This window comes from Manacus candei, unplaced genomic scaffold (genome assembly GCF_025592945.1).
Source record: "Manacus candei isolate 608988 ecotype Guabito, Panama unplaced genomic scaffold, ASM2559294v1 h1tg000033l, whole genome shotgun sequence".
NCBI lineage: Eukaryota > Metazoa > Chordata > Aves > Passeriformes > Pipridae > Manacus > Manacus candei.
The window spans coordinates 9,946,048-9,968,981 of record NW_026138081.1 but is presented as its reverse complement, the minus strand read 5'-3'; the positions used below and the strand labels follow the sequence as shown (position 1 = coordinate 9,968,981).

General features: G+C 48.1%; 1 protein-coding gene across 11 annotated transcripts in view; it reads right to left on the bottom strand.

Annotated features, from left to right (window-relative positions):
- Positions 1-22,934, bottom strand: part of CREB3L1 (cAMP responsive element binding protein 3 like 1) — a 45,937-nt gene continuing 23,003 nt past the window's right edge. For 5 of the 11 annotated variants that reach the window (XM_051791668.1, XM_051791671.1, XM_051791673.1 and 2 more), the window contains exons 2-12: positions 22,225-22,453; positions 17,364-17,524; positions 15,613-15,691; positions 14,569-14,729; positions 13,778-13,927; positions 12,927-12,985; positions 10,988-11,056; positions 8,591-8,690; positions 4,468-4,588; positions 3,775-4,021; positions 2-3,378 (exon numbers count right to left, since the gene is read on the bottom strand). In XM_051791668.1, the coding sequence (XP_051647628.1) occupies positions 3,342-3,378; positions 3,775-4,021; positions 4,468-4,588; positions 8,591-8,690; positions 10,988-11,056; positions 12,927-12,985; positions 13,778-13,927; positions 14,569-14,729; positions 15,613-15,691; positions 17,364-17,524; positions 22,225-22,453 (1,413 nt within the window). In that variant the 3' untranslated portion in view covers positions 2-3,341. Of the gene's footprint in view, positions 3,379-3,774; positions 4,022-4,467; positions 4,589-8,590; positions 8,691-10,987; positions 11,057-12,926; positions 12,986-13,777; positions 13,928-14,568; positions 14,730-15,612; positions 15,692-17,363; positions 17,525-22,224; positions 22,803-22,934 lie in introns of those variants that run through there. The other 6 variants (XM_051791677.1, XM_051791678.1, XM_051791670.1 and 3 more) reach the window with 5 other exon arrangements.

Here is a 22,934-nt window from a genome sequence, read left to right as displayed (position 1 = left end):
CCACCCCACAGTGGGGGAAGGTGCATCATACTGATGCAGGAATAGGAGGCTGCTTTTGGACAAGGTGTAACAGGGAAAACATCAAAACTAGTTCTGGCCCAGGACACAAACTGCAGGGCAAGGCCAGGCATTTTCTTGCCTCAGTGGGTGTGCAGGGGAAGGGAGCTCTAAAGGGGTCTGCGAAACCCACGTCAGTCTAACCTGCCACTCTTCAATGACCTGTCATGACAGTGTGGCATCAGCTTTACTCTCTCCACAAAGAAATTGTAATCCACAAAAAGAGACCTTTGCAAGCCTCAAGCCTCACATTCTTCTGCTGTGGCAGAGTCAGTCCTGCAGTACCATCCCAGCCAGAGGTGAGAGACAGAGCCACCTTGTAGCATCCCTGAAAGGGGCTACTGCTTGGGCTGCTTTCCAGATATGGAGGGCCTGACTGCAAGAAAGAGTTGTTTCAATAGCCAAATTCTAATGTACCCACTTGGAGCTTTCTAGAAAATGAAGATTTGTTTTCTAGATCCCGTTGCCTTGTGTTTCACATAAAATCAGGACAAAACAAACCAGTTTTCACAGATGCCAATGGACTGTCAGAAGTACAGCCAGCCTACCAGCCAGGACCCATGTCATTGCCAGTCGGAGCGCAGCTACTCCGCTTTTACAGTTAATGGAAGGATTTAAGTACTTTTTCAGACAGGATGGGACCGGAGCTATGTCTTTGTTGTGCAGACCCCTTCACAGTCCCTGCACCTCACAGACTTTCTTCCATGATCTTCCTCCTTTCAAGAGGATGATAGTGGTATTTTGAAGGGGGAAAAGGAACTGAGACAGAACAGTTCTGACTTCAGAACTGCAGAAGAAATGACAGTGCTGCTGGAAACAAAACATGCAAGTTTGCTTCTTAGCCCCCCAACACTGAGCATGGGGTCCCAGTACTGAAGCAATTCTGCACGTGGCCTGGGAATGGAACAGAGAGCAGGAAGTGAGGAGCTGTGCATGTGGGCTGGCGTGACCATGCCTCAATGAAAGGACCTGTCAACCCAGGATTGATGCTGCAACTTTTTATTTTATTTTTATTTTGCTTCACAAAGCAAATGCAGAGCAAGTGATAGGAGGAGGAGAAAAGGTGGCTTGGAAAAAACCAAAAACAAAAAAAAAAAAATTAAAAAAAAAAAACCACAAACCAACCAACCAACCAAAAAAAAACACCAACCAAAGAGGAGAGAAGAGGCAGCTGCTGGAGTATAAGTGGAAAGTGAGCTGCTACAAGAAGTTGATAGATGCCAAGCCCGCACTAATTCTTAATAAAATACAATACTGAAAATAGGATCTGAGAGTCTCCAAAATACAATATCTTAAGGGATCGGCAATAATACAAAATAAGGTTCATTATGTACAAACGAGTTCTGCTCTTGGTCTCTGTACAACGGTGGGAGTGAGAGGCATGGGGACATGCTCAGTGGAAGTGTTGGGGTGGAGGAAGGCGTGCTTGGACCCGGCAGTGGTTCTTTGTGCTGGGGTGGAGGTGGAGGTTGGGAAATGCAGTGGTATCTGGTGACCTTGAGAAGAGCTATGCTGAAAGCCACCTTCTTCCTCACCCCACTGGCCACGCAGGTATGGCTGCAGCTAGCTGTGTCCAAATTTTTCCTAAATGGCTTTGGGAGCAAAACCAATTTTCAAAAGGTAGAAAAGAAGGATATGAGGGCCCTTCCCTCGCTTCTCCTATTCATTGAGCAAGAGCCATCCCATCCTTCCTCTCCAGGGGGCCTTCTCCACTCCCCGACTGGATGAAGAGGAGAGGCTGGGGCAGTGCAGAGTGAGTCCAGGGTGCTTGATGAGAAGCAAGTGGAAGAGGAACCTGCTGTGAGACCTGACAGAGTGCGCAGGGACTCCCGTGTTAAAACATGGGGCAACCTGCCACATCGCAGATCTCCACCACTCATGTCCCACGTTGTCCTTTCATCAAATGGCAGCTGAGGGAATGGAGCGAGGAGACACTTAAGCCTTTCTACAGGGCTTTTGATGGAGAGGGAGAAGGATCAGAAATGAGTGTCTGGGTGCTAAAAAGGATGGCACAGGCTTGAGATGAGGTCACTTCAACACCAAAATTGGCAAGTCTGGCCTGAGGGATGGTATGGCAAGCGTTTGCTACCTTTGGTGTCAGTACTTAGAAGGAAGAGGTCTAAGACTGTCTTTCGTTACCCTGGCCAATTCCAGCATGCCACCCCTTTCCTGACAGATGTACCTGTCTCAAGAAATGCCAGTATGTCCTCAGTGGTTTTCACAACACTATGTGTTGTGTGCACACGGAGGATGTGAGGGGAACGATGGCTAATCTGACAGACCTCTAATGGGTTTCAGAGCCTTCCTTGGTGGTTCCTAGAAAGACCCCATTTGTCATGAGGCCAAATTGGGGATGGAGAGCTGGGACGGGGGTCAGATTATAGGAATGTGTTTCACTCACTCTCAAAGGAAATGCCTCCAGAATGGAAAGCGAGAAGACCACTGCCCTGGTTAGCACTGCACTGTAGGGTCCAAGCTGGGAACAGATGGAGAAATACCACTCCTGCCAAAGCAGGGGTGCTGAGGGTGGGGAGAAGTGGGTTGTGGGGGAAAATTGTTATCTATTTCAGAGCTCTGGTTGTCTAGAAGCTGCTGGCTAATTTTTATGGTGATTTATCTGTCTGGGATCTGCCTTCCCCACGCCGTTTGTGTGCAGATTTTTGCAGATATTTGGCGTTGAAATTACGTAGGCATGTCCATCAAGAGAAAACTAGAGCAAGGAAGAACTAGGTTTTCTCTCAGTGGAAGGAGAAATATACTAACTGATGGAGGGCAAGGAATGAGCTCAAACTCTCCAGAGCCATCTCTCCAGCACCAGCATCACCCACTCCTAAGTCTCCCAGGCAGGACAGTAAATCCAACACTCTCTCTTCTCTCTCTCCTTCAGGTGCATCTGATGTAGCCAAGGGGTACAGAGCTGGGGACAGCCCCCTGGGTCTGGAGGCTTTGGGGAGTGAGCTGAGTAGTTTGGGGGCTCCCCCTGATCTCACTCCACTTCAAGGTGAGCCCACATCCATAGGGTAGTGCTCACTTAAGCAGGAGGTAAGGCCAGGAGAAGAGGGTGTCCAGGGCTTCTCCAGAGATCTATTGCTGGTTCTGGCAGTCCTGTGACTCCCCTTAGAGAGATCATTACTAATGGGAAGAATGGGGAAGGGGAGGAGCTGAACCCAAGGCCAGTTTACTAGTGTCTGAATGCAGTGTCCTCTCCTGCCAAGTCCCCTCAGTTGCTTGGTGAGGAGGGAATCCTGCAATCTGACAAATGAGGCCTTGAGGTCCAGCAGCTGCTACAAGAATTCAGTTGTCTCACTGGAGCTTGTCTCCCTGAGGGAAAGAAAAGACAAAGCATCAGTCAAGGTTCATTGCAGCCTCCTATTCAATTCACCTTTCTGTGTGCCCAACTAGTTTGCTCTGATCGGGATGAACTCCTTCACCAGGTCACTGAATGGAATGCAAACCTGGGACCACCTGAGTCATCCAGCCCTCTGCAGCTCTATGCTAGTGGGACGCTGCTTTATGAAGTCTCAGACTTTTGCTCTAGAAAATAAACTTGTTCTTATGCTCTCTGCCAGGCCTCCTTCAGCCACTGCTCTTAGCTGATTGTCTGCCCCAGGTGGCTCAGCTGTCCTTAGCTTGCAGCAGAGGGGACAGACATGCCTGCTGCTTACTCCCATACACCACGCTGTATTTTGGGCTCAGAAGGTGGCCCCATGTGCTTACCTCTCATGGAATTGCTCTTTGAGGTGGGTGAGAGTTGTGTCAGTTCGGTTCTGGTCGGGACCCTCCAGCTGGGTTTTGCTCAGATATTTGGCTGTCTCATGTGTCCTGGCCAGATGAGGCCTTCCCTCCTCAGATTGCCTTTTTTCAGCCTCCCACCCCTCAGGATGGTCCATGGTTAGGAAGGAGCTATAGCTCTCTTCTAAGGAGCCAGCACCCTCATCATAGAAAAGAAGGCTCCGTGACTGAACTGGAAAAAAGGAGAGCATTGGTTAACAATGAGGATAAGGTCTCTTGCAACGGGTATGGGTCATGACAGTGGTTTCAGCACATGCTCACCCAGCCTTGTCCATGTGTAACTTTGCAGGATACCCTCCTCCCCCCCAGCTTCAGGAGGCAAATGAAGACAGACCCCTGGACACATAGCCTCTTCAGAAGACAACCAGTCTGCCCTGAGACTCTTCCCTCATATTCCTTCCTTTGACACTTGCCATGTTTTAGGACAGCAGTTAGCATGGAATGACAACAGGCCCCAACAGAGTTTTTACCACTGGCAGATTAGGAATCTTCCCTCACCACAGCCCCAGCACATGGGATAGGCACAGAGGGGAGGATGCTATGCCTGAGCAGGGACTGTTGAGAGCAGAGCCAGAAATGGTTTGACAAGTTCAAATGGAGGAACCACATTAGACTCACTCTTACTAGTTGTGTAAATGTCTGGTGCTGGTGTTGCTTTCACTGTCTGTGATGCTGAGGAGAACTCAGGGAGACAGGGCATCAGGGATCCCAGGATCAGAACGAAGCAGAGTGCCAGCACCTAGAGAGGAGATCAGCACAGAGTCAGTGCCGCTGAAGAAATGCCATGAAGAACCATTCCCCTCCACAGCACACAAACATGAGGCTGTGTAAGAAGATCTGATCAGGCTGACAGTTGGGTACCTGTGGTCCCCCAGGATGGGAAGGGACTTGCTGTTCTAATCTCTGCCTCAAATCTAAGAAGGGAAATCAGAAACTTCCTCTTGTTGCTTTATTTGGAGTGTTTCTGGTTCAATAGTGAGAACTTGTCCATCCAGTTGAGAAGAGATAGTGGAAGGCATAGCTGAGAAACAAGCTGAGAAAGAATGAGACTCAACAGAAGGGACGAACTCTGCCTTGACCAAAGGGAACCTGACCGTTGGCTCAGCAGGAGCTATTGTGGGCTGTAAAAAAACAAGCTCACTGGGAGAAATCTGTGAGGTACCACAGGACATAGCAAGGTGAAGCTACTATCCATGCGAGGACAGAAATGACAGCAGAATTACAGTTGCCTAATACCTGATAGTAAAGATGCTGAGTCCAATGAAAGGGTTAAATTTATGCTTGACATGTAGGTATGCAGGACCACGTGTGCAAGACCCTCTGCTGTCAGGCACACCAGTCAGAGCTACTAGCTCAACAGGAGAAAGGCATATGAAATCTCCCTGGAAATGCCCCTCAGGTAGGTCTGGACCTGTCTGGAAATTCTGTTGTAACTGCAAAGCTTCAGAGTGAGATGCCAGTGCTGATTTTAAGAGCCTCTATAGAGCTTAGGGAACTGTCAGTAAAGAGCAAGAAGGGACACAGGGGAAATGGTACAGAGCCAAATGCTTGTTACCTGAACACCCATGCCGCCAGCTCAGTACTCAGACTTAGCAGCCAAAGAGGCAATGCATCTGTTGGTGATTTCTACTACCTACACATAAACTAGCTAAGTTTGACCTGGGGGGACACCTGTGGGCACAGCCAGCAATTGCTTGACTGCTTTTCAGAAGTTCACCTATTTCAGAATAGCTGTGCCTAATTAATGCACAGAAGCTGGTACATCAAGGTAATTTTGACCACCAGTGGATTCCAGGAGATATGGAAGATAGAATAATAACATGAGGATACTGTGCTATGTAAAGAGGGATTTTAATTGTCCAGACTCTTCATGGCTGGTTTTAAGGAAGGACATTAAACATGGACAGCACAGATGCTGTCTAAGTACATCATATCAGGCACACAAGGCATTTAGAATCCTTATTCCACAAAAACAGAGGAAAAATAAATTATGAATAAATGTTGCTTGGAATTATCACAGCCAAACACACAACTTGCAGAAAAGGGAGCCAGCCCTGTGAAGTCTGTTCTTCCCTCCTAAAACAAAACAGGTTTTTGGGCTGGGAAAGAGCAGTATACTTAACATCTTGCTTTAACATGGCTTTCAACTGGGGCTTTGCAAAACAGCATTGTTTTTGCTCTGTTTTGTTTCAGGTTAACTCTGATGCTCTGATTCAGTTCTAGTTCAAACTCTACAACACTTCATAACAATAACTTGTGTTTTGACTCTGAGTACAATTCATCTCACAGCTTTTGACCATCTCATTACTCAACCTCTTAAAAGTGAGGGAAATCAAGCTAGAGAAAAACTACTTCAAAACCAGTTGGAAAAGTGGAGGAAAAACTAATCAAAAAAAGACATACTGAGAGTGTATTTATCAAATGGTTCACTGTCAAACTGTGAGGAAGTAGCAGATGGAGTAGCAGAGAGATCTGTTATGGATCTGGCAAGATTCAGCATTTTTAAACTTTACTTGAATGATGGACTGTATGAAATCTGCAGATGGGAGAGACTACAAGCAGACTGGCTTTTGGTCAAATTCAGAATGATCTTGATCATGGGAAGAAGTGGTCCAAGAGAACAGTGGGAAGATCTATACAGACAAATGTGGAGACCTGCTGAAACCTCCAAGGTGGCAGGACTGATTAACAGAGGAAACACATCAGTGACTACATGTTTCAACTGTTCTAGAGAAGAAGATCTGGGAGTTAAAATGGAGCACAAGACAGGCCCAAATCGGTGTCACTTTGCAAAAGGCAAATCGCAGCCCAAGCAGAATGAATAGGCTTTCTGGCTGGATCTGTACTGGTCTTCAGGTGGAACACTGTGTCCAGCTTTGGGCCCCATACTTCCAAAAAGATGCAGGGCCACTGAAGAAAGTCTGGAATAGAGCTCTGGGAACAAGCAGTGATTCAGTAATTCAGCCTACAAGGGAAGACTGAAGAAATCATAGTGATTTAGCAGAGCAGACTGAAGGGAGTTGCTTGAAAACAAGAGTTTTCCAATATGTAAAATGCAGATGCACAAAGGGGGAGTAAACAGATCTTGCTTGGGCAGAAGTTCTAATAGGCTTAAGCTGTTGCAAGGGAGATTGAGATGAAATAGCAAGAAAGCTTTATCTGGAAAAGATAACATAGTACTGAAATGGTTTGCCCTGGGAGGCTGAGTACTGCTCACCACTGGAGGCCTTCAAGAACTGGCTGTACAAATATCCAGCAGGAATGACACAGAGCTAAAGAAGTCTGCTCCACTCCTATGCTGCAAGGCATGATGATTCTACATATCTTTTGTGATAAAAAGTGCTGTATTTGAAAATGGAAAATGGGAACTAGGAGGCTTAAGAGAGGAACTGGCCAAAGATAGAAAAGCAAATTACAAATTCTTGAAATGCTTGGAAGCTAGGAAGCCTGAGAGAGCTGGTGTGTGGGCTGGGATGCCTGGAATGAAGGGAGCAGCAAGGAGAGATAAGACATTGTTGGGACGCTAAATTAGGTATTTTATCAGTCTGTAGCACAGGGGATATCTGGCACCTCTTCTGGACTTGCTTATTCCAGGTAGTAGCATTGAAGATTTGCTGCAGCCAGGGATATTCTGATGAGATGCTGCATTAAGGAGCAATAAGCCACTGGGCTCAGGTAGGTCACACCTGAAAATCTGGAAAGAACTCGAGAATGAAGACATAGAGCAGCAAAAAGAAAAGACAGTCATTAAAATCTGGTCTGACATGGGGGCAGCAAAGAGTACCAAAAGCTTGAGCAGATTTTGAAAGTGCTGGAAATTATAGAGCAGGGGCTCTGGAACTATGGAAACTGAACCAAGAGCAAGAAACAAACCCTCAGGACACTGAGGATACTGAGAAAATGGGGCAAGCTTCTCACCATCTGTCTGCTTTTCGTGACTGTTAGCAGTACAAAAGTGATTACCAGATAAAGATAACTAACTCTGACAAATTTGTCATGACCAGCTACTACGACAATCCTGCAAAGACATCACAAGGGTGAAGGTTATATTTTTACCATGGATCAGAAACTTTCCCCCAGCCAAAATTGAGATGAAGAATAAGCAATTGACTCTATGGCTACACAGTGGCATGTCCTAAAACAACTCAGTGAAGCCAATATTATTTAACCATGATCCTCCACTAGGAGAAATGAGAGGTAAACAGGGATTACCAAAATAACAGACAACCCTGATTAATTTTGGTTAGTCAAAAGGACAAACAAAGAGAATTCCAGCTGGATTTAACAAAGCCTGATGTGCAAGCATAGCAAGAACATGCCATTTCTCGCTAATAAACACAAGGTAATGCCCACTGGGATGAATACTTGGACTGTTTGTCCACCTTGCTGACTTAAACATTAAGCATTACCAACTCAGCAAAAGAAAACTCTACCCACTACGATGGAAGCTCATTGAAGATTTTTTCTGAATGGTTGATAGCTAATGAAAGGCAAACAAAGTGCCATTTTGCCCAAAGAACAAGACAGTGAAAATGCAGGAATTATTCTAATGTTTCTGCATAAACAACTGACAATACCAATGTATGTATGACCCAGGGCCCAGCTCTGGTGACTATAATACAAAAGGAGAGAGCAGATGTAACTGGCAACACAGCAGGGCAGCATGGAAGAGGGCAGAGGCAATCTACAAAGCTGTCTGGACAAGCATGGCCAGTAAGGACTATGGAAATGAAGCTTATACCATTAGACAGGTCCCGGTCTGCGTGGAAGCCATTTTATAAGGTCTGGAGACTTTCCCAGCTACCAGAGCCTGCAGCTTCTGTAACTGCTGGAGCAGAGTCCTGTGATAGGAAACAACGCATATCAAAACTTGATAAGAGGCAGCGGCCAGTAAGCGAGGCAAGACTATCACTACTCTCTTCATATTTTATCTTGATTTTTCCTCCTTCTGAAAACAAGTATCTCCCCTTTGCTGTTTCTTGCCCAAGTTCTCTGAACAAACAGACTTGGGAAGTGAGAGACAGAAAAAGATCTCACCAGCAGATCCACCACCACCTTCACTGCACCTACCCACTGCTGTGAATGTCTCATTCATTTAGGACTCCTGACTGCCTCAAAGCCCAACTTGTCAACTCCCAGAGCAGTGGAGAGCCAGGGTACCATGAAAACCAAGTTCTGGGATGGTGACTGAGCTTTGTAGACAGCTCAGGCCTTTAGCACAGACTTGTCCGCTCCCACTTCACTTACTGACACACTCTGAAGCTCCAAAGCATGGGGTAGAGAGAGAAATAAGAAACAGTTGTGATCCTCTCCAATTTATTCAGTCTTGGCAAACTCTGCAGAGGAATATGGGCAAAGCCAAGTCTTGAGTTCAGCAATTAATCATTCTCTGGCTGCCCTGGTTGGAACATGTGCTAAGGTCTCTCTGCCCCATTTAACTGTTCATGGGCATCCACACACATAAACACAAAACAGTGGTAAGTGTTACCAAGAGGTACTGAACCCTTCATTGAGCTGGTGAAGGAATCTGGAATGAGGGAGACTACAAAGCACACAGTTCCCAACAGCTGCAAATTACTGAAATGCAGACTACTGCTGAGTTTCCCTGGGGGAGCACTGATTGTTTTACACAAGTATGTTTGAACTTTTATGAAATGCCAGGTCCTAGGGCCAGGTGATTGCAGGAGAATCCTGGCTTTATCTCTTTCCAAATCCTCTTCAGCTACTTGTACACGTGGAGAGAAGCACACAGTGTCCCACTGGCAGTGCTCAAAAACCAAATCCAATTCGAAAGAACACAATGTGTATTTTGAAAAAAAAAATCTCCCGGTTTTTAGGCCAATCTCCTGATTTTTCAGGGTGGGGCTAATGCTTTTTCAGCAGCAGGGCTGCCCACACTCCCAGAGAGGCCAGGGGGCAAGCTGTGCCTCATGCATGAGAGCAGCTGGGCAGCTGTATCTCTGGCAGATGGGAGACCTCTGGCTCTTGCACACCTTTGCCAGACCACACCTGACAGCCCCCAGTCCTGGCACCAGTGGCTGGCCTGGAAGCCAATGCCACAGCACTCATGTCATGGATGGGAGGAAGGAATGTGGTAGAGCCTCTAGGAGTTCTCCATGAGCCTCTAGGAGTTCTCCATGAGCTGTAATGGCAGCAGAGGAGTGGGTGAGGAACTGACTCTCTGGCTGTGGTTCTCCTCTTCAATTCGAGCTGATATAAATGGGGCTACAAAAATGAGCATCCCCTTCACCAGCCCTGCACTTGACCCTGCCCTTGCTCACACCTGCTGCACCCAGTAAGGGCGAGCAGATTTGGGCCCTTCTCCAGCTCCTGCTGCCCATCCCCACTGCAGGGGTGGAAGTCTTCATATATGCTTCCAAGGAAGCAAATTCCCCTGGTGATCAGTTGGCCAGCTCTGCATATTTGAAGCACAGGTGCTCACCAGAGCTTTGGGTGAGGGACCTTTGGGGCTGTGGGAGCAGCTTGCTCCTTTCAGGGGAGCAGCAGCAGCAGCAGCAGCAGTGAGGGAGATTCTCTGGGCTTGTTTTGCCCAGAAGAGGCTAAGAAATGGCTGGAACACCATATGCACAAGGAATTACCCTAGATTTGGTTGGAGCTATCTTTATTAGAGGAAGAGCCTTTCCCTGTATTCACCAAGTCTGTTCAGCTTTCTCAAGAGAAACCTGAAACAGCCACAATATGTCCAGGGCCTTGTATTCCTCCAAAGAGCCCAAAAGCAGAAACAATGGGTCTGAGAGGCTGGTGTGAGAGGCCTCCCTTGATACATCTGTCCTGGAGACAGCCAGAGACCTGGAGGGCAATGTGGAAGGCAGCATGAGCCCAAAGGGCTGCAAGGAGAAGGCGGAAAATATAAGGGATATGGGAAACGCCTTCCCTCCCTCCCCTTGCTGTGGTGTGGCCTGGTCATCCCAACACAAACACTCCAGGCTTGCTAACCAAACCCAGCTGCCTCATTGCTGTCACAGGCTGAAAACCAGTGCCTTGCTGAGCAGCACCCATCCACCAGGAGCTGGGACAGCCTGCCTTTCTCTTCTCAGCCCTCTGCCCCAGCACTCCCTGACTTCCCTTCCCGCTCACCCTGCCCTACCCACGGAGGGTCAGGTCTAGCCCCTCTTACCTGTTTGCATTTTCTAAGGTCTCCACTTTTTTCCAGAGTTCATTGTTTTCTGTTGTGTATGTCTCAACCCTATGGGAATAAAACCCATAAGCCAGTTAGTTACAAAGGCCAGACAGATAAAGAATGTAGTGCTTGCCTCTCTTGGGGTGTGGAGGCTCAGTAGCCTCATCCATCACCTGCAGATATGGTCCTGGAGTCAAATGTTACTGGCCCAATGTTGCTGCCAGCCCTGATAGAGCAGGGATGAGACTGCAGGTGAACAGTTAAGTGTGACAGTTCAGGGTTTCCCGAGGTTTGGGAGAGACAGTAACATTTGGTTACAGGCAGATCAAGTCAGGATAGACCCAAAGTTACGCAGACATTTCCATCACTTCCAAACCCCCCTAAGGAGCATGAAAAATGAGGAGGAGGAGGACAAAGTAAAACCTCTCCCACTCAGACTGAGAACCTGCCCTGGCTGTGCACCCTGGCTGTGAAATCCAGGCTGCTCCGTGCAAACGCTGGGCCAGTTACGACTGCAGACACTTGAGGGCAGCAGAGAACCTGCAGGCTCTCTCCTACGGCTTCCCAACTGCAGTGGTTGGGCTGCAGCTGGGACAAGGGAAGGGGAATGCCTCCACGCCCGGAGGAAGGCAGGCCAGGGACACAGCCTGATCCTGACGGAGGCTTCCAGGACAGCCTCTGAACTAGGCGTTCCGTGCAAAAATTGGGCTTGCAGCAAAAGTGTCAAACTGAATGGTGAAGAGCCCAATTACAGGTTCTGACTAACCAGCTTTTACAGAAAGCCAAACTGACCAAAGACATGTTCCATTAAAAAAAATCACTGAAAGCTGCTTTTGGTTCACATTTAAACCTGGCATTGTTTGAAAGCCATCTGTCATAGCAATGCTCCAGTGTAACAAACTGCTGAGTACATACAGGCACCACGCACAGCCACAGCTGGGAAACAGGCCCCAGCACCAAACGCCCTGGACCTGTCCCTTAAGCAAGGCCAGCCAACTCCTCAGCTCCAGCTTGAAGGATCTGGTTGAAGGATCTGGGTGTCAGTGTGGGACACTAGCTGGAGATTATGTGCTCTGATGCCTGGACACACACCTGCACACCGAGATGCTCCGTGAGAACCTGAAGGTGCCTCAAGTCATCTGTTTTAATTCAGCATTTCTATGCAACTAGAGAAGATAAACAGGTAGCATCAGGAAGAAGGGTTAATTAAGGTTGGTTTTGGGGGTTGTTTTTTTCCATTTGCTGATCTCAGATGGTGTTAGGAACTGAGAAGAAGATAGTATTTATGCAGAAACATGAATTTGCTCCTGGATCCTAGCATTCTTCTTTGCCCATTATGGGAATGCCCATTGGGGTTGCTAGTACAGAAGTTATTTTCTACCCTGTCAGTGTTATGTGATGTCACCATAAGCTTATGCCTGCTATTCATGCAGGACCTCAGGGTTGCAAGGAGAAAACCAAAGCTAATGCAGAGAGTGGAAGGGGAGGAAGTGTGGGGAATAACTGTAGTGCAAGGCTTTTCTTGCTATCAAGTGCTTGTGTGTCCGCCTTCATGGGAAGAGAGGGGGAAAAGCCATGGATAGCACTCTCAGAGAGCCCACTGCTTGTGGGACAAAAAAAACAGAAACAACTTCTAGTGGGGAAATAGGACTCTTACCCAAAATCCCACCTTGTTGGCAGCCAAAATGGCCTGTGTTTTGCAGGGGACCAGCCAAACTAAGCAGTTGGAAACATAAAATTTCTTGAGCAATCTTTATCCCACAAGAAGGCTTCTAGGAAGGAGGGGAATAGGGGCAGGATCCCAAACCAAACTCCTGTGCAGCCAGCCTTGCAAGAAATCATACTTTCTTAGCAATTCACAAAACACTAGAAAGGAAGACTGTGCATGGACAGGATTCTTTTTTTTTAAAGATAAGACTGAGAAGAAGAAACTTACTTTTTCTCTAGACACTCCACATACTCTTTCTTCTTCCTGCGACTCTCCTGAGCAGAGATCTGGGAGGGAGGCAAGCCATCAGAGAGGAATCAACATCATAAATGTCTGGACATTTTGTGGCTCATGCATCTTGTCTGTTCCCTGCACACACAGTACTCTAAATGGGGAAGTCGCCTTCCAGTCTGTCATTCCTACTGGTCTCCAGGCCAAAACTGGGAGGGATGGATGCTGTAGGTATGCAGCCTTTCTTGGCCTGTAGGCCACAACCATTTGTTGCAGTATGTCCCTCACTGCTGAAAGCATCTTTAGGGGTGCTTTGAACTCCTCTGACTCACATGGGTATGTGCTGTGGCCATCTGGGCTGATTCTGCCCCAGATCACTTATGAGTCACCTGGTGATTAATTCAGGCTCTCACCATTTCTCCCACAGGATGCTTTCCTATACAGTATAAAGTCTCACAGCCTCTGCCTGGCTCATGAGCTCTGTGCATCACCCGTCCTGCATCATGCAATGGCTCTGGGTTTCCCTGCCTCCACCAGCAAGGGGACTGACCAGGCCAGTTAGTCTGATCTGTGATGCCTTGGCCTGTGGGCCCTATGAAGGCCACACATTCCCAGGAGCTGGGCTGGAAGCCATACTTCCCGGATATGGCTGTATGCAGAGCAAGCATGCAGAGATGACCCCTGGCACCATTTTTGTGGGTTGGGAGGCTCGTGCTAATGTACCAAAGGCAGGATCCCACCTTTTCTGAGCTGCAGTGCAGCTGAGGAGGTGAGGGTAACTATAGCACTGGTCAGCTGAGGATGCTCTGGGATCATGGGAACTGTATGATTACATTTTTTGCAGTCACCTTGTTCTTGATTTTCCTCCTGACTCTCTTCAGTGCTTTCTCCTCTGCTTTGGTGAGGGGCAGCTTGGTAGGAATGGGGTAACCCTCAGCAATCAAGGTGCGCTTCTCCTCTTCAGTCAAGAGCAGCGGGCCAGAGGTTCCTTGTAACTTCTGAAACACACACAGAGCATCCATCAGTGCCAGCAAGGAGTTCTATCCCAGTGATCCTCTTTAAAGCCTTGCAGAGCATCCAGAGGCTGTATACATCAGAATGGAATACACTGCTTCCCACTGATACTAAATAGGTGCAGGACAGTGCTTTTTTCTGCTCTCAACCTGATCACGGGGGCACAGCTCAGCAGCTCTTTTCCTCTTTTACTTGGGAGGGGATCTGCTCTTTCATGGTGAGGCTGGCTACACAATTCCACTGCAGGACCCTGCCAAAGAACTTTTGGGCAATGGATAAAATGGTCTGGTTACGGGAATTCTCAATAATTCCTTTCTCTCCCATTAACCTCCTCAGAAAGTCCTCTAGTGCATAGGCCACTTCCCAAGGTTGGGGGTGAAAGACAGTACCTGCTAAAACAAGGTAGCTGATGGTAGGTATTATGCAAGACTCACTGTGCCTCTCCTCACTCCTCACCATCCTGTCCCCACATCCCCGTGCTAAGACATCACATGGCTTTGCCAGAGCACTGCAGCTTGGAGACCATAACAAGAGCAGGATCCCCTACGCGAGCCTTGGAAAGCCTCCAAATCCCTCTGAGCACCAAGAAGCCCCGTGTCCAAGTGATGTCCTTCTGCCTCCTTACGTGTGGTGCTGTGAGGAGAGGTGAGGAGGAGATGGCAGTAGAAGAGCGAGCAGCAGGCCGGGCTGGGCTGGAGGGAGGCAGGGACCGAGGGCTCTGAGATCCATCGCTGTCACTGCCATGGCTGCTGGGTGGAGTTGGAGGCATCTGCACCAGGTCATCTACTGAGAAATAAGGAGGTCAAGTCAATGGCTCTCATGTCAGCCTGTTGGTAGAGGCATAGGAGAGGGTAGAAGAAAGGAGAGGGTGATGAGTTTCCCAAGATGGGGTGGGTCTGAGAATCAGGATGGACTGAGCACTGCCCAAGAGAGAAGTGAGACTGACCTCAAATGTGCTAAACTAGGAACTGCAGGAGAGCTGGTAGGGGCTTTGCCAAGACACTGAAGGTATTTACAAAACAATAAGGTACTCCAGTTCAACCAAAATGAAATACAAAGCCCATGATGTTCACAAGTACAGAAAGCTCTGTGAGAGAAAAGCTCTTCCAAAAGCACTGCTGGGCTCACACACTTGACAGCACACTTGATCCAAAGGGGCTCCGGTCACTCAGTAATTTCCAAGCACTTGAAAACTGTCCCCACTTTGTACTGGAGAGCCCTGGGGGCCTTCATGGAAGTGGGAATATGCCTAAGGAATGTCTTTCTGCGGTAGTGGGAGTTCCTATAGTGCTTTCATTTGTGCATCGGCAGATTTTCAGATGCTTGGGTTTCTTTCAAATTAAACTGGATCCTGAATTTCCTGACTTTCAGATGGTTATTTTTGGATAACTCTACGGTCTCTCTGAGGATTTTAAAGGCACTCTTGCATATTTCCAACTCTGAAGTAGCCTGCTTTGCCTGGGAGTCCCTATCTGAACAATTTCTGTGTGTGGCTGCTGGTCCAGACACCGATCTGCATTGGAACAGTGCAATGCTCACTCCTCTATTATTCTGTGCCCCAACGCTACCTTGTATGCATGGCTCTGACCTCAGGTGTTGTCTTTTCTCCCAATGTAATAACCATCCATATCTGAGTAATATAGTTGACCAGGAAATTCTATCTTCTTACCTGTAGGAACATTTAGAAACTGGTTCACCTCTTTGGGTTCAGCTTTGATCAAAGGTGCTGGAGTAATTTCTATGGGAATCTGTGGAAAAGAAGCAGAAAGAGCTTTTGGGCACCGCCAAACACCTCACCTCCCCTGCCCAAAAGGCTCCCACCAGTTCTGTTCACAGTCACTGCTCCCCTGCTGCCCGTCTTGCCCCACCTCACAGCTCTGCTCCAAAGCAGCCTCTCACCACACATAAAGGAAACCAAGAGTTCAAACATAAGCCTCTGAAGTCTCAGTTGCTGGGCACACAGAGTGCAAATATGTTTGCAGAGGAAAAGGCAGAGGCAGATGCTCGTGCTGCCAAGCAATGCACTGAGCTGAGTACCTCCAAAAGGGAGATGACTTTTATCCTTGGCAATTATTTTGATAGACCCAGACAGTGTAATTTAAACCAACCCATGTGTTACCATGCAAAGTCCCTCTTTGATCTGCCTTTATTATAAATGGGAATATAGAGGTTATACAGAACAGAAACAGAACAACCACCCTGTCCTGCTCATGATTTTCCCCAAGGCCACTGGTCAACTGTTTCCAATCGGAGGGAACTGAGAGCTGAATAAAGAGTAGATTTACTCCCATCTGGGTTATGCTGCCCTTCAGCTCCTTTGCTTGCCAGCCCCCTGCCCACCACAGGTTGGAGTTTTTACACTAAACAGACACATTTCAAACTCCTCCAGACTGTAAACACAGCTGAGAGAAGACCATGGAATGGCTGCTAAGCACACAGCAGAGCTTTGAGGGCACAGCAAGTTCAAGCTGTGTAAATAATAGAGGAAGTTTGTGCACAGTTTTGGCTGGAAAAAACCATTTGTTTTGGATGGTTGCTTAAATGGGAAGATGATCAGCATGAGTGAAAAAAGGAAGTGAACCCCAGAGATGCTCTACTGTTATCTACTGAGCTGCTTCAGGATAGGCAAGGTCTGTGTGAGACTGATCAGACCTTCTCATGAACACAGCTGGACTCAAGGCCAGCCAAACTGAGCCCTTGACTTACACCCAGATGCCAGTGGCATAACTGTACCTCCTTCAGACAAACAGATTTCTTAAAAACCTGGATATGACAAAAAGAGTTGGCCCCTTGTTTCATAGAAATGATAATTCCTGCTGCTTCATAGGAAAAAGCAAGCAGGACCTGGAGTGGAACCTCCACTTCTAGTGAGCAGTTACGAAAAGTGAGAGGCCAAGTGACAAGTCCAAAAGAGAGCGGCAGAGGAGGGGTCTATACTCAGGAAGAGTGGGGTCACTGGCACCGCACTACTTCACACTGTTTTCTGAAAAATGAAAATAAGCCAAGAGTGGCTATAGAAATACTGGCAGATTGGAGGGGACAGATCTCCATCACGTGCAAGCTTAAAGCCTTTGGCTTTTGTGCCAAGGAACTGGGCTTATATTTAACCAAGATTGCAAAGCCTCCTGTGTTGGAGAAAATCCTCCTTTCACCACTTTCTCTGGAAGGATAAGCTGTCTTCTAGCTTCATTGCAGAAATCAAGAACAGTTCTAGCCAACATCAGGAATGCTGCTTCTCTGACTGCCATTTCAAGAGGAGAATGACAAATAATGCAGTATCTGGGCTTTGTATCACCTTCTCCTCTCTGTCCAGTAGCTAAATCACCTTGCAGGACCCTGCAGTCACATGGCTGAGTCTGCATCACCAAGGGTGCCGCTGTGTGAGAGCCCAGGTTCCCAATGGATCTTAGATGGGCTCACCTCCTCGGGGACTGGCAGTCTCTGCAGAGGGTTGAGGTTCAGCACTGGTATGGAGCTGGCAGCTAGCTGGGACTCAGGCAGGTCTAGAGCCAGGTTCTGTTCCTGTTTCACCATGATGGAGCAGAGCTTGGGCCCCAGCGACCACACTCCATTCTCCAGCTCTGAAACATGCACAACGTGAGAGTCAAACTCTAGCAAGAACAGGGCAAGGAAAATAAAAGCCATGCAGACAGCTTCCCCCTGACTGAGGAGGTTGTCTTTCCAAGTTTAGCACTGTAATCACACAAGCATGTGCAGGCCCACAACACGGAGTGCAAAAGGGAGTGAACCCCCAGCGTGTGGGGAGCAGACAGGACAGAGCTAGAGGAATTGTATCTCTGCTGTGCTCTGACTGTGCAGCCCGAGCTCTGGAGGACAGCTGCAGGGTTTCTTCCCCCAGTAATGTCCATGTCTCATCCTCTGGAGCTTATTTATATTTAAGGCTCAGTGAGAGGAGGATGCTGGGCTGTTGCTCCTGAGGCAGCATGGCCAGCATCACAGAGCTGCCAGGTGTGTTACCAAGAATAGCACCATCTCTGTGCTAGAAAGCCGGTGAGAGGGCAAGCATGATGACAGTAAAAGGCTGACAGTGCTGCTTTGGCCTCCAGATGATGTTGTGCCATCATCTGGATGACGGGCTTTTTTGCCTGACAGAAAGGAGGAAGGTCCATTTCTGTGGAAGGAAGCCCAATGTGGCACCTGCTTGTGAGGCTGCTTCCACAGCTGGTCCCCTCAGTCTCACCTCTGAGACTCTCTCCTTCACCCTGCACTGCTCAGCAGAACTGCTGCCTGCAGCTGTGCCGTGCTGCCATTGCTAGCAGGGGCAAGAAGCAGCAGTGAGGGAAATGAAGTGTCTGAAGAGAACTTGCTCCCTGCCTGCTCTGTCCTGTGCACATTTGAGACGTGAACCTGGCTTGTCACTGGAATTAGAGATCACAGGAACTGGGATTCATGCAGCATCGGATAAACTGCAGCTCAGATGGGAAAAAAGAGTGCTAGGCAGGAAAGCTGCCTGGACTCTGCTCTGAAGTTTTGGTCTTTGCTCTTCAAACACTTCAGCCTGCCAAAAAGCTACTCCTGGCTGGCCTACAGCCTGCACCCTCCTTAATCCTCATGCCTGCCCTTTCCCTTTTTATCTGACAACCAGAAACACATTTGGCTTGACACAGGACAAACTATTGCTAAGCATGTCACCAGATAGTGCCCCAGTTGCCTCCACATGAGGCCATAGTCCAACTCACTCTCTGACCCCTCTTGCACTGCTCTCTGCATACAGCACTCTCAGTCAGACCCAGGGATGTTGCCTAGCTATCTGCTGCACACAGCAGCTCTTCAGTGCAGGCCGCAGTGCAGAAGATGTCCTGGCAAGAGGAGAGGGGGAAAAAGGTCCTTCTCAGGTCCAGAAAAGCCTGCACAAAGAGTACAAGCAAACAGCTGTTCATGTGGAGCTGCCATCTGATCTAAACTTAAAGGTACCTTAACAACTCAGCCTCTGTTGCCTCTTGGAGACGCCAGGGCAGAATCCTGCCTCTGGCTTTTGCTTGGGCAGAGTGGTGTTAAAGCCTGGGCAAGGATTATATCAGTTAACACAGTGCTGTCCTTGCCAATGGAATATGTTATCTTCCTGTCTTTGGTCTAGCACCTCTTATTTTCTGCCTAGACAAGTATCTCTAGCACATGCTCGTTCCTTCCAGCTGCCTCTGTGACTGGACATCTTCAAGCACAGACACAGCTCCTGTGGCTGCTCTGTGTGTGTATTAGCTGTGAGTGCTGCCCTCAGTGCTGCTAGATCACTTCCTAGAGCTTCCCACAATGCAGCAGGGCCAATGTCATCAGGCAGCGTCTCAGGCAGGGCTGCACTGCACAGGCATAACAATGGAGAGGCTTCTGAGCAGACACAGAGTGGACTGTGTTTTCTCTGTCCTGCAAAGGACACCAAACCTGCAGCTGGTAGCAAAGTCTCCTGGTATGCAGACAACCCCCCCTGCATACCTCTGGTATGCAGACAGACCCTTCTGATGGAAGGAGGCAAGGTGGTACACAGCCATGAGTGTTTGTGTCCAGAAAACGTGGACTGACTTCTGCCTGTCACAGAGATAAAGGACCTTGAGAGATCTTCCAGTCTATCCCACTGCTCTAGGCAAGTTCAACCACATCTGTGTCAGTCCTGACAGATGGTTGTCTGACTTAATCTTACTGCTCTGAAAGGCAATGAAGCATCCACAGCTTCCCCCATTTAAATTCTTCTATGGTTTCACTATGCCCAGTATGGGAACATTTTGCCTTACTATGATTTGAAGCCTCATCTTCCTCATCTTCCCTTTCTGTTGCAAAGCTCTGCATTCCTCTTTTTCTCAGAAGTGTGGGGCACCCTCTGTGGGAGCTGCTGCTGAAGCAAGGGAGAGCAGACCACCAAGAGCTCTCCCCAGCGAGACTTGACTCAGTGAGAGAGCAGCCCCCAGTGCTGTCAGTCCAGACAGGCTAAGGAACAGACACCCAAATAAGTATGTGCTGTCCTCCCATTTCCTGTCTAGATTCTGACCCTGCTCACTTTCCCACCGTCTAAGATTTATCTGGGGAGTGATTGGGTTACAGAATCAGAAACACATAGGCCATCAGAGGGTCAATAAGGGATTGAGGAGGAGGCATCTCGTGCGGACACATCTGTGTTCTGCTGCCTGAGAGGATGTTTCAGAGGCCTGGCCAGCCTGTAACCACTGCAGATTTCACTATATGCTGGTGGATGAGGCATCCCAGGAAGCTCCCCCTCTACTCTAGATACTCTGTACATATTAGGAAGAAGTACAGCTGAGAGATATCTGTAGCTGCTCTGGGTTGAGGAGGTGAGGCAAAGAGCAATGAGGAAGCAGGACTTGAACAGGAGGGCTGGCACTAGCCTGAGGCTGGTCCACCACCCGCTGTTCTGCACAACCCTGGTTCCCCCTGCTCCTGGCATCAAATCACACCCTGCAAAACTGAGGGCTGGTACTGACAACTGAAGAAGCCAGTCCGTATGCACAAACCGTCTGGAAAGCAGACTCTGCTGATAAGCGGGGTCACAATGCACCCAGTGGCTTGCTCTAGCTGACCTGTGTTTGTGGGAACCATGTGGGAAGGGGCAGGATTTGGAAAAGTTTTGGAGATCTGCAGAAAAGCTGGGAGAAAGCTGATTAATAGCAAGCCTCAGCCAGCTCCAAGCCTAGACAGAGCGAGGGCATTCCTGAGGAGCTCTGCAGACCAAGCAGAGCTTGCTTAATGTCAAAGAAAAGCCATTCCTGGACAATTAATTTTAAATGAATGTCTAAAAGGACTGAGACCGCATGGAACCATGCCAAAAGGACTGCACAGTGTTGTAAATACTGGATCTGACTCAGGGCTTCACTAGAATATGACTCACATCCAATTATGAGCCAAGAAAGCCCTGGAAAGATGAGCTGAATTATCGAGCTGCAGGATTGGGTGCACAGATACTCCTGTACCTGCCATATTAATGCTAGGCCTTACTTCCTGTATAAAGCTGATCTACACTCTCAAGAGAGCAAGTGCCAGGTGCATCTCAAGCTCTCCTGAGTTGAATGCTGTACACTCTGTGCTGGCCTCTGCCCAAGGGTATCAGTGTCACGCTCCATTCACAAGAGTCATGGTCTTGCCTTTGAGACACAGCAGCTGAAGGAGGGGCATGTCCAAACACAGAGGAGAGGAGCAGAAGTGGTAATAAGTGTCTCAGAGAGGAGTCCCTGAGGTAGTTTCATGTAGGCAGTCTTAATTTTCAGAGCTTTCTACAAAATCATCCTTTTTCCTACTGTCATTCCCAAGTCTCTTCTCCTCCTATTCATTTTCAGGGGTAAAATAAAGATGTGTTTATTTGTTCGTGCTGGTTTGGTTTTTTTTTAGTTGCCCCCTCCAAGACTGTACTGGAGTTAAAGCTAAGGAAGAAGAAATGTAAGTGGAAAGCTTTTTTGATACTAAGGCAGAGCTGCTTGGCCTGCCATAAGCCTCTCTCCCAGCACCTTTCTGAGTTGCCCCTAAGGAACGTGGCAGATAGTTGTGTCCTTTGAGGGGACCAAAGAGGCAGTGGAGGCCGGCCTCCTCTTCTCCTGCCTTGACATTTGTACCAGAGAGCTGGGATCATTGCTGGCCATGAGAGGGAAGCCTCTGTCCCAGGTCTCACTCTTGCTCAAAGGAATGGCTTTCTTCTGTGTATACTGAGCCTATGCCACTGCTTTTTCAGGCAGCGTGGTGTCCATCAGCTTATGGGACACCCACACAGTCCCACAAATTACAGGACTCTCTGCAAGGACGGCTCTAAAAATATCCAGCCATCATAAATTATGCTGAAATGAATTGTTTTAAAAATAAGTCTTGAAATTACTGTCCCTCTCTGTCTCCTGCTAAAAAATCTGCCAGTAAAGAAGCCACTTAGCCTTCCACATGTACCAGCACTCATGCTTCCTATGTTCAAGCCAAAACCCTGCTGCCTGATGCCAAAATGGAGCTGGATCTAGGGCATCCACACCCAAGTTTGCAGGATCCTAAAAAGACATTGTCTATTGCTTGTCAGAAGCTGGCAGCACACCGAACCACAGCCAATTATCATCCTCATAAATAACAGTAAGCCCGGCAAAGGAGCAATGTGACTGTCAAGGCACAAATGGAAGGAAAAAACATAGGCTGTATTTGACAACTGCAGATCACATTCTTCCCCAGATTAGCCACGTGCAAGACCAAGGAATAGCCAGTTTGTCCTTACACATGGAAGACAGCCAGAGCCTCTGCTAACAGATGTGCCCAAAGTTGTGCCGTGTGCATATCTCATGCTCACCATTAGTATTATCTTCAGCCTTGACAGGCACAAGGGGGCTCTGGGGAGCAGAGTCTCCACTGAGGGAATAGCTGTGCTCTGCCTGGATGCCTGGAGTGGGTGGATCCAGGTCCATGTCCAGCAGTGGGTTCTTCTCAGCCAGTACTGGGTCATCGAAGAAACTGCTGAACAGGTCATTGGAGAAATCCTCCATGTTGTCAGAGAACTGATCCAGGTTCTCTGAGAAATGCTGAGAAAAGACGAAGGGAGAGAGAGCGTTAGTGTCAACTCCAAGGGGGATCTGAGAGCCTTCATCTGCACTGAGAGCCAAACCTTAGTGACAACACTTTTTGGATGGGAAAAAGCAGTTCCTATTCCTTGCCTGCATCAGGTTGACAAAAACACCTTTAATTAAGACAGAAAGGGACATGGTGCTGTATATCACTGCTTGTTTATCTATGCCACAAACACTCGTGAAACTTCTATATTCTCTCATCTCCCCCTCTCTCTGTGAGTACCTATCTGCATCTTCCTAGCACCATCTTGCTGTGACAACAAACTGAATAGAGCACAAGGCAAGAAATTCCTGTGATGACAAAGTGCAAGTGTGGTAGAAAATCATGGTCTTCAGTGCCTGTCCTTGGTGACAGACACTTTCTCATGTTCTCTGCCAGCGGCAACAGGCACACTTATGGCCCAGAGAACACCAACCCAGCTGCTGATTTCTATCA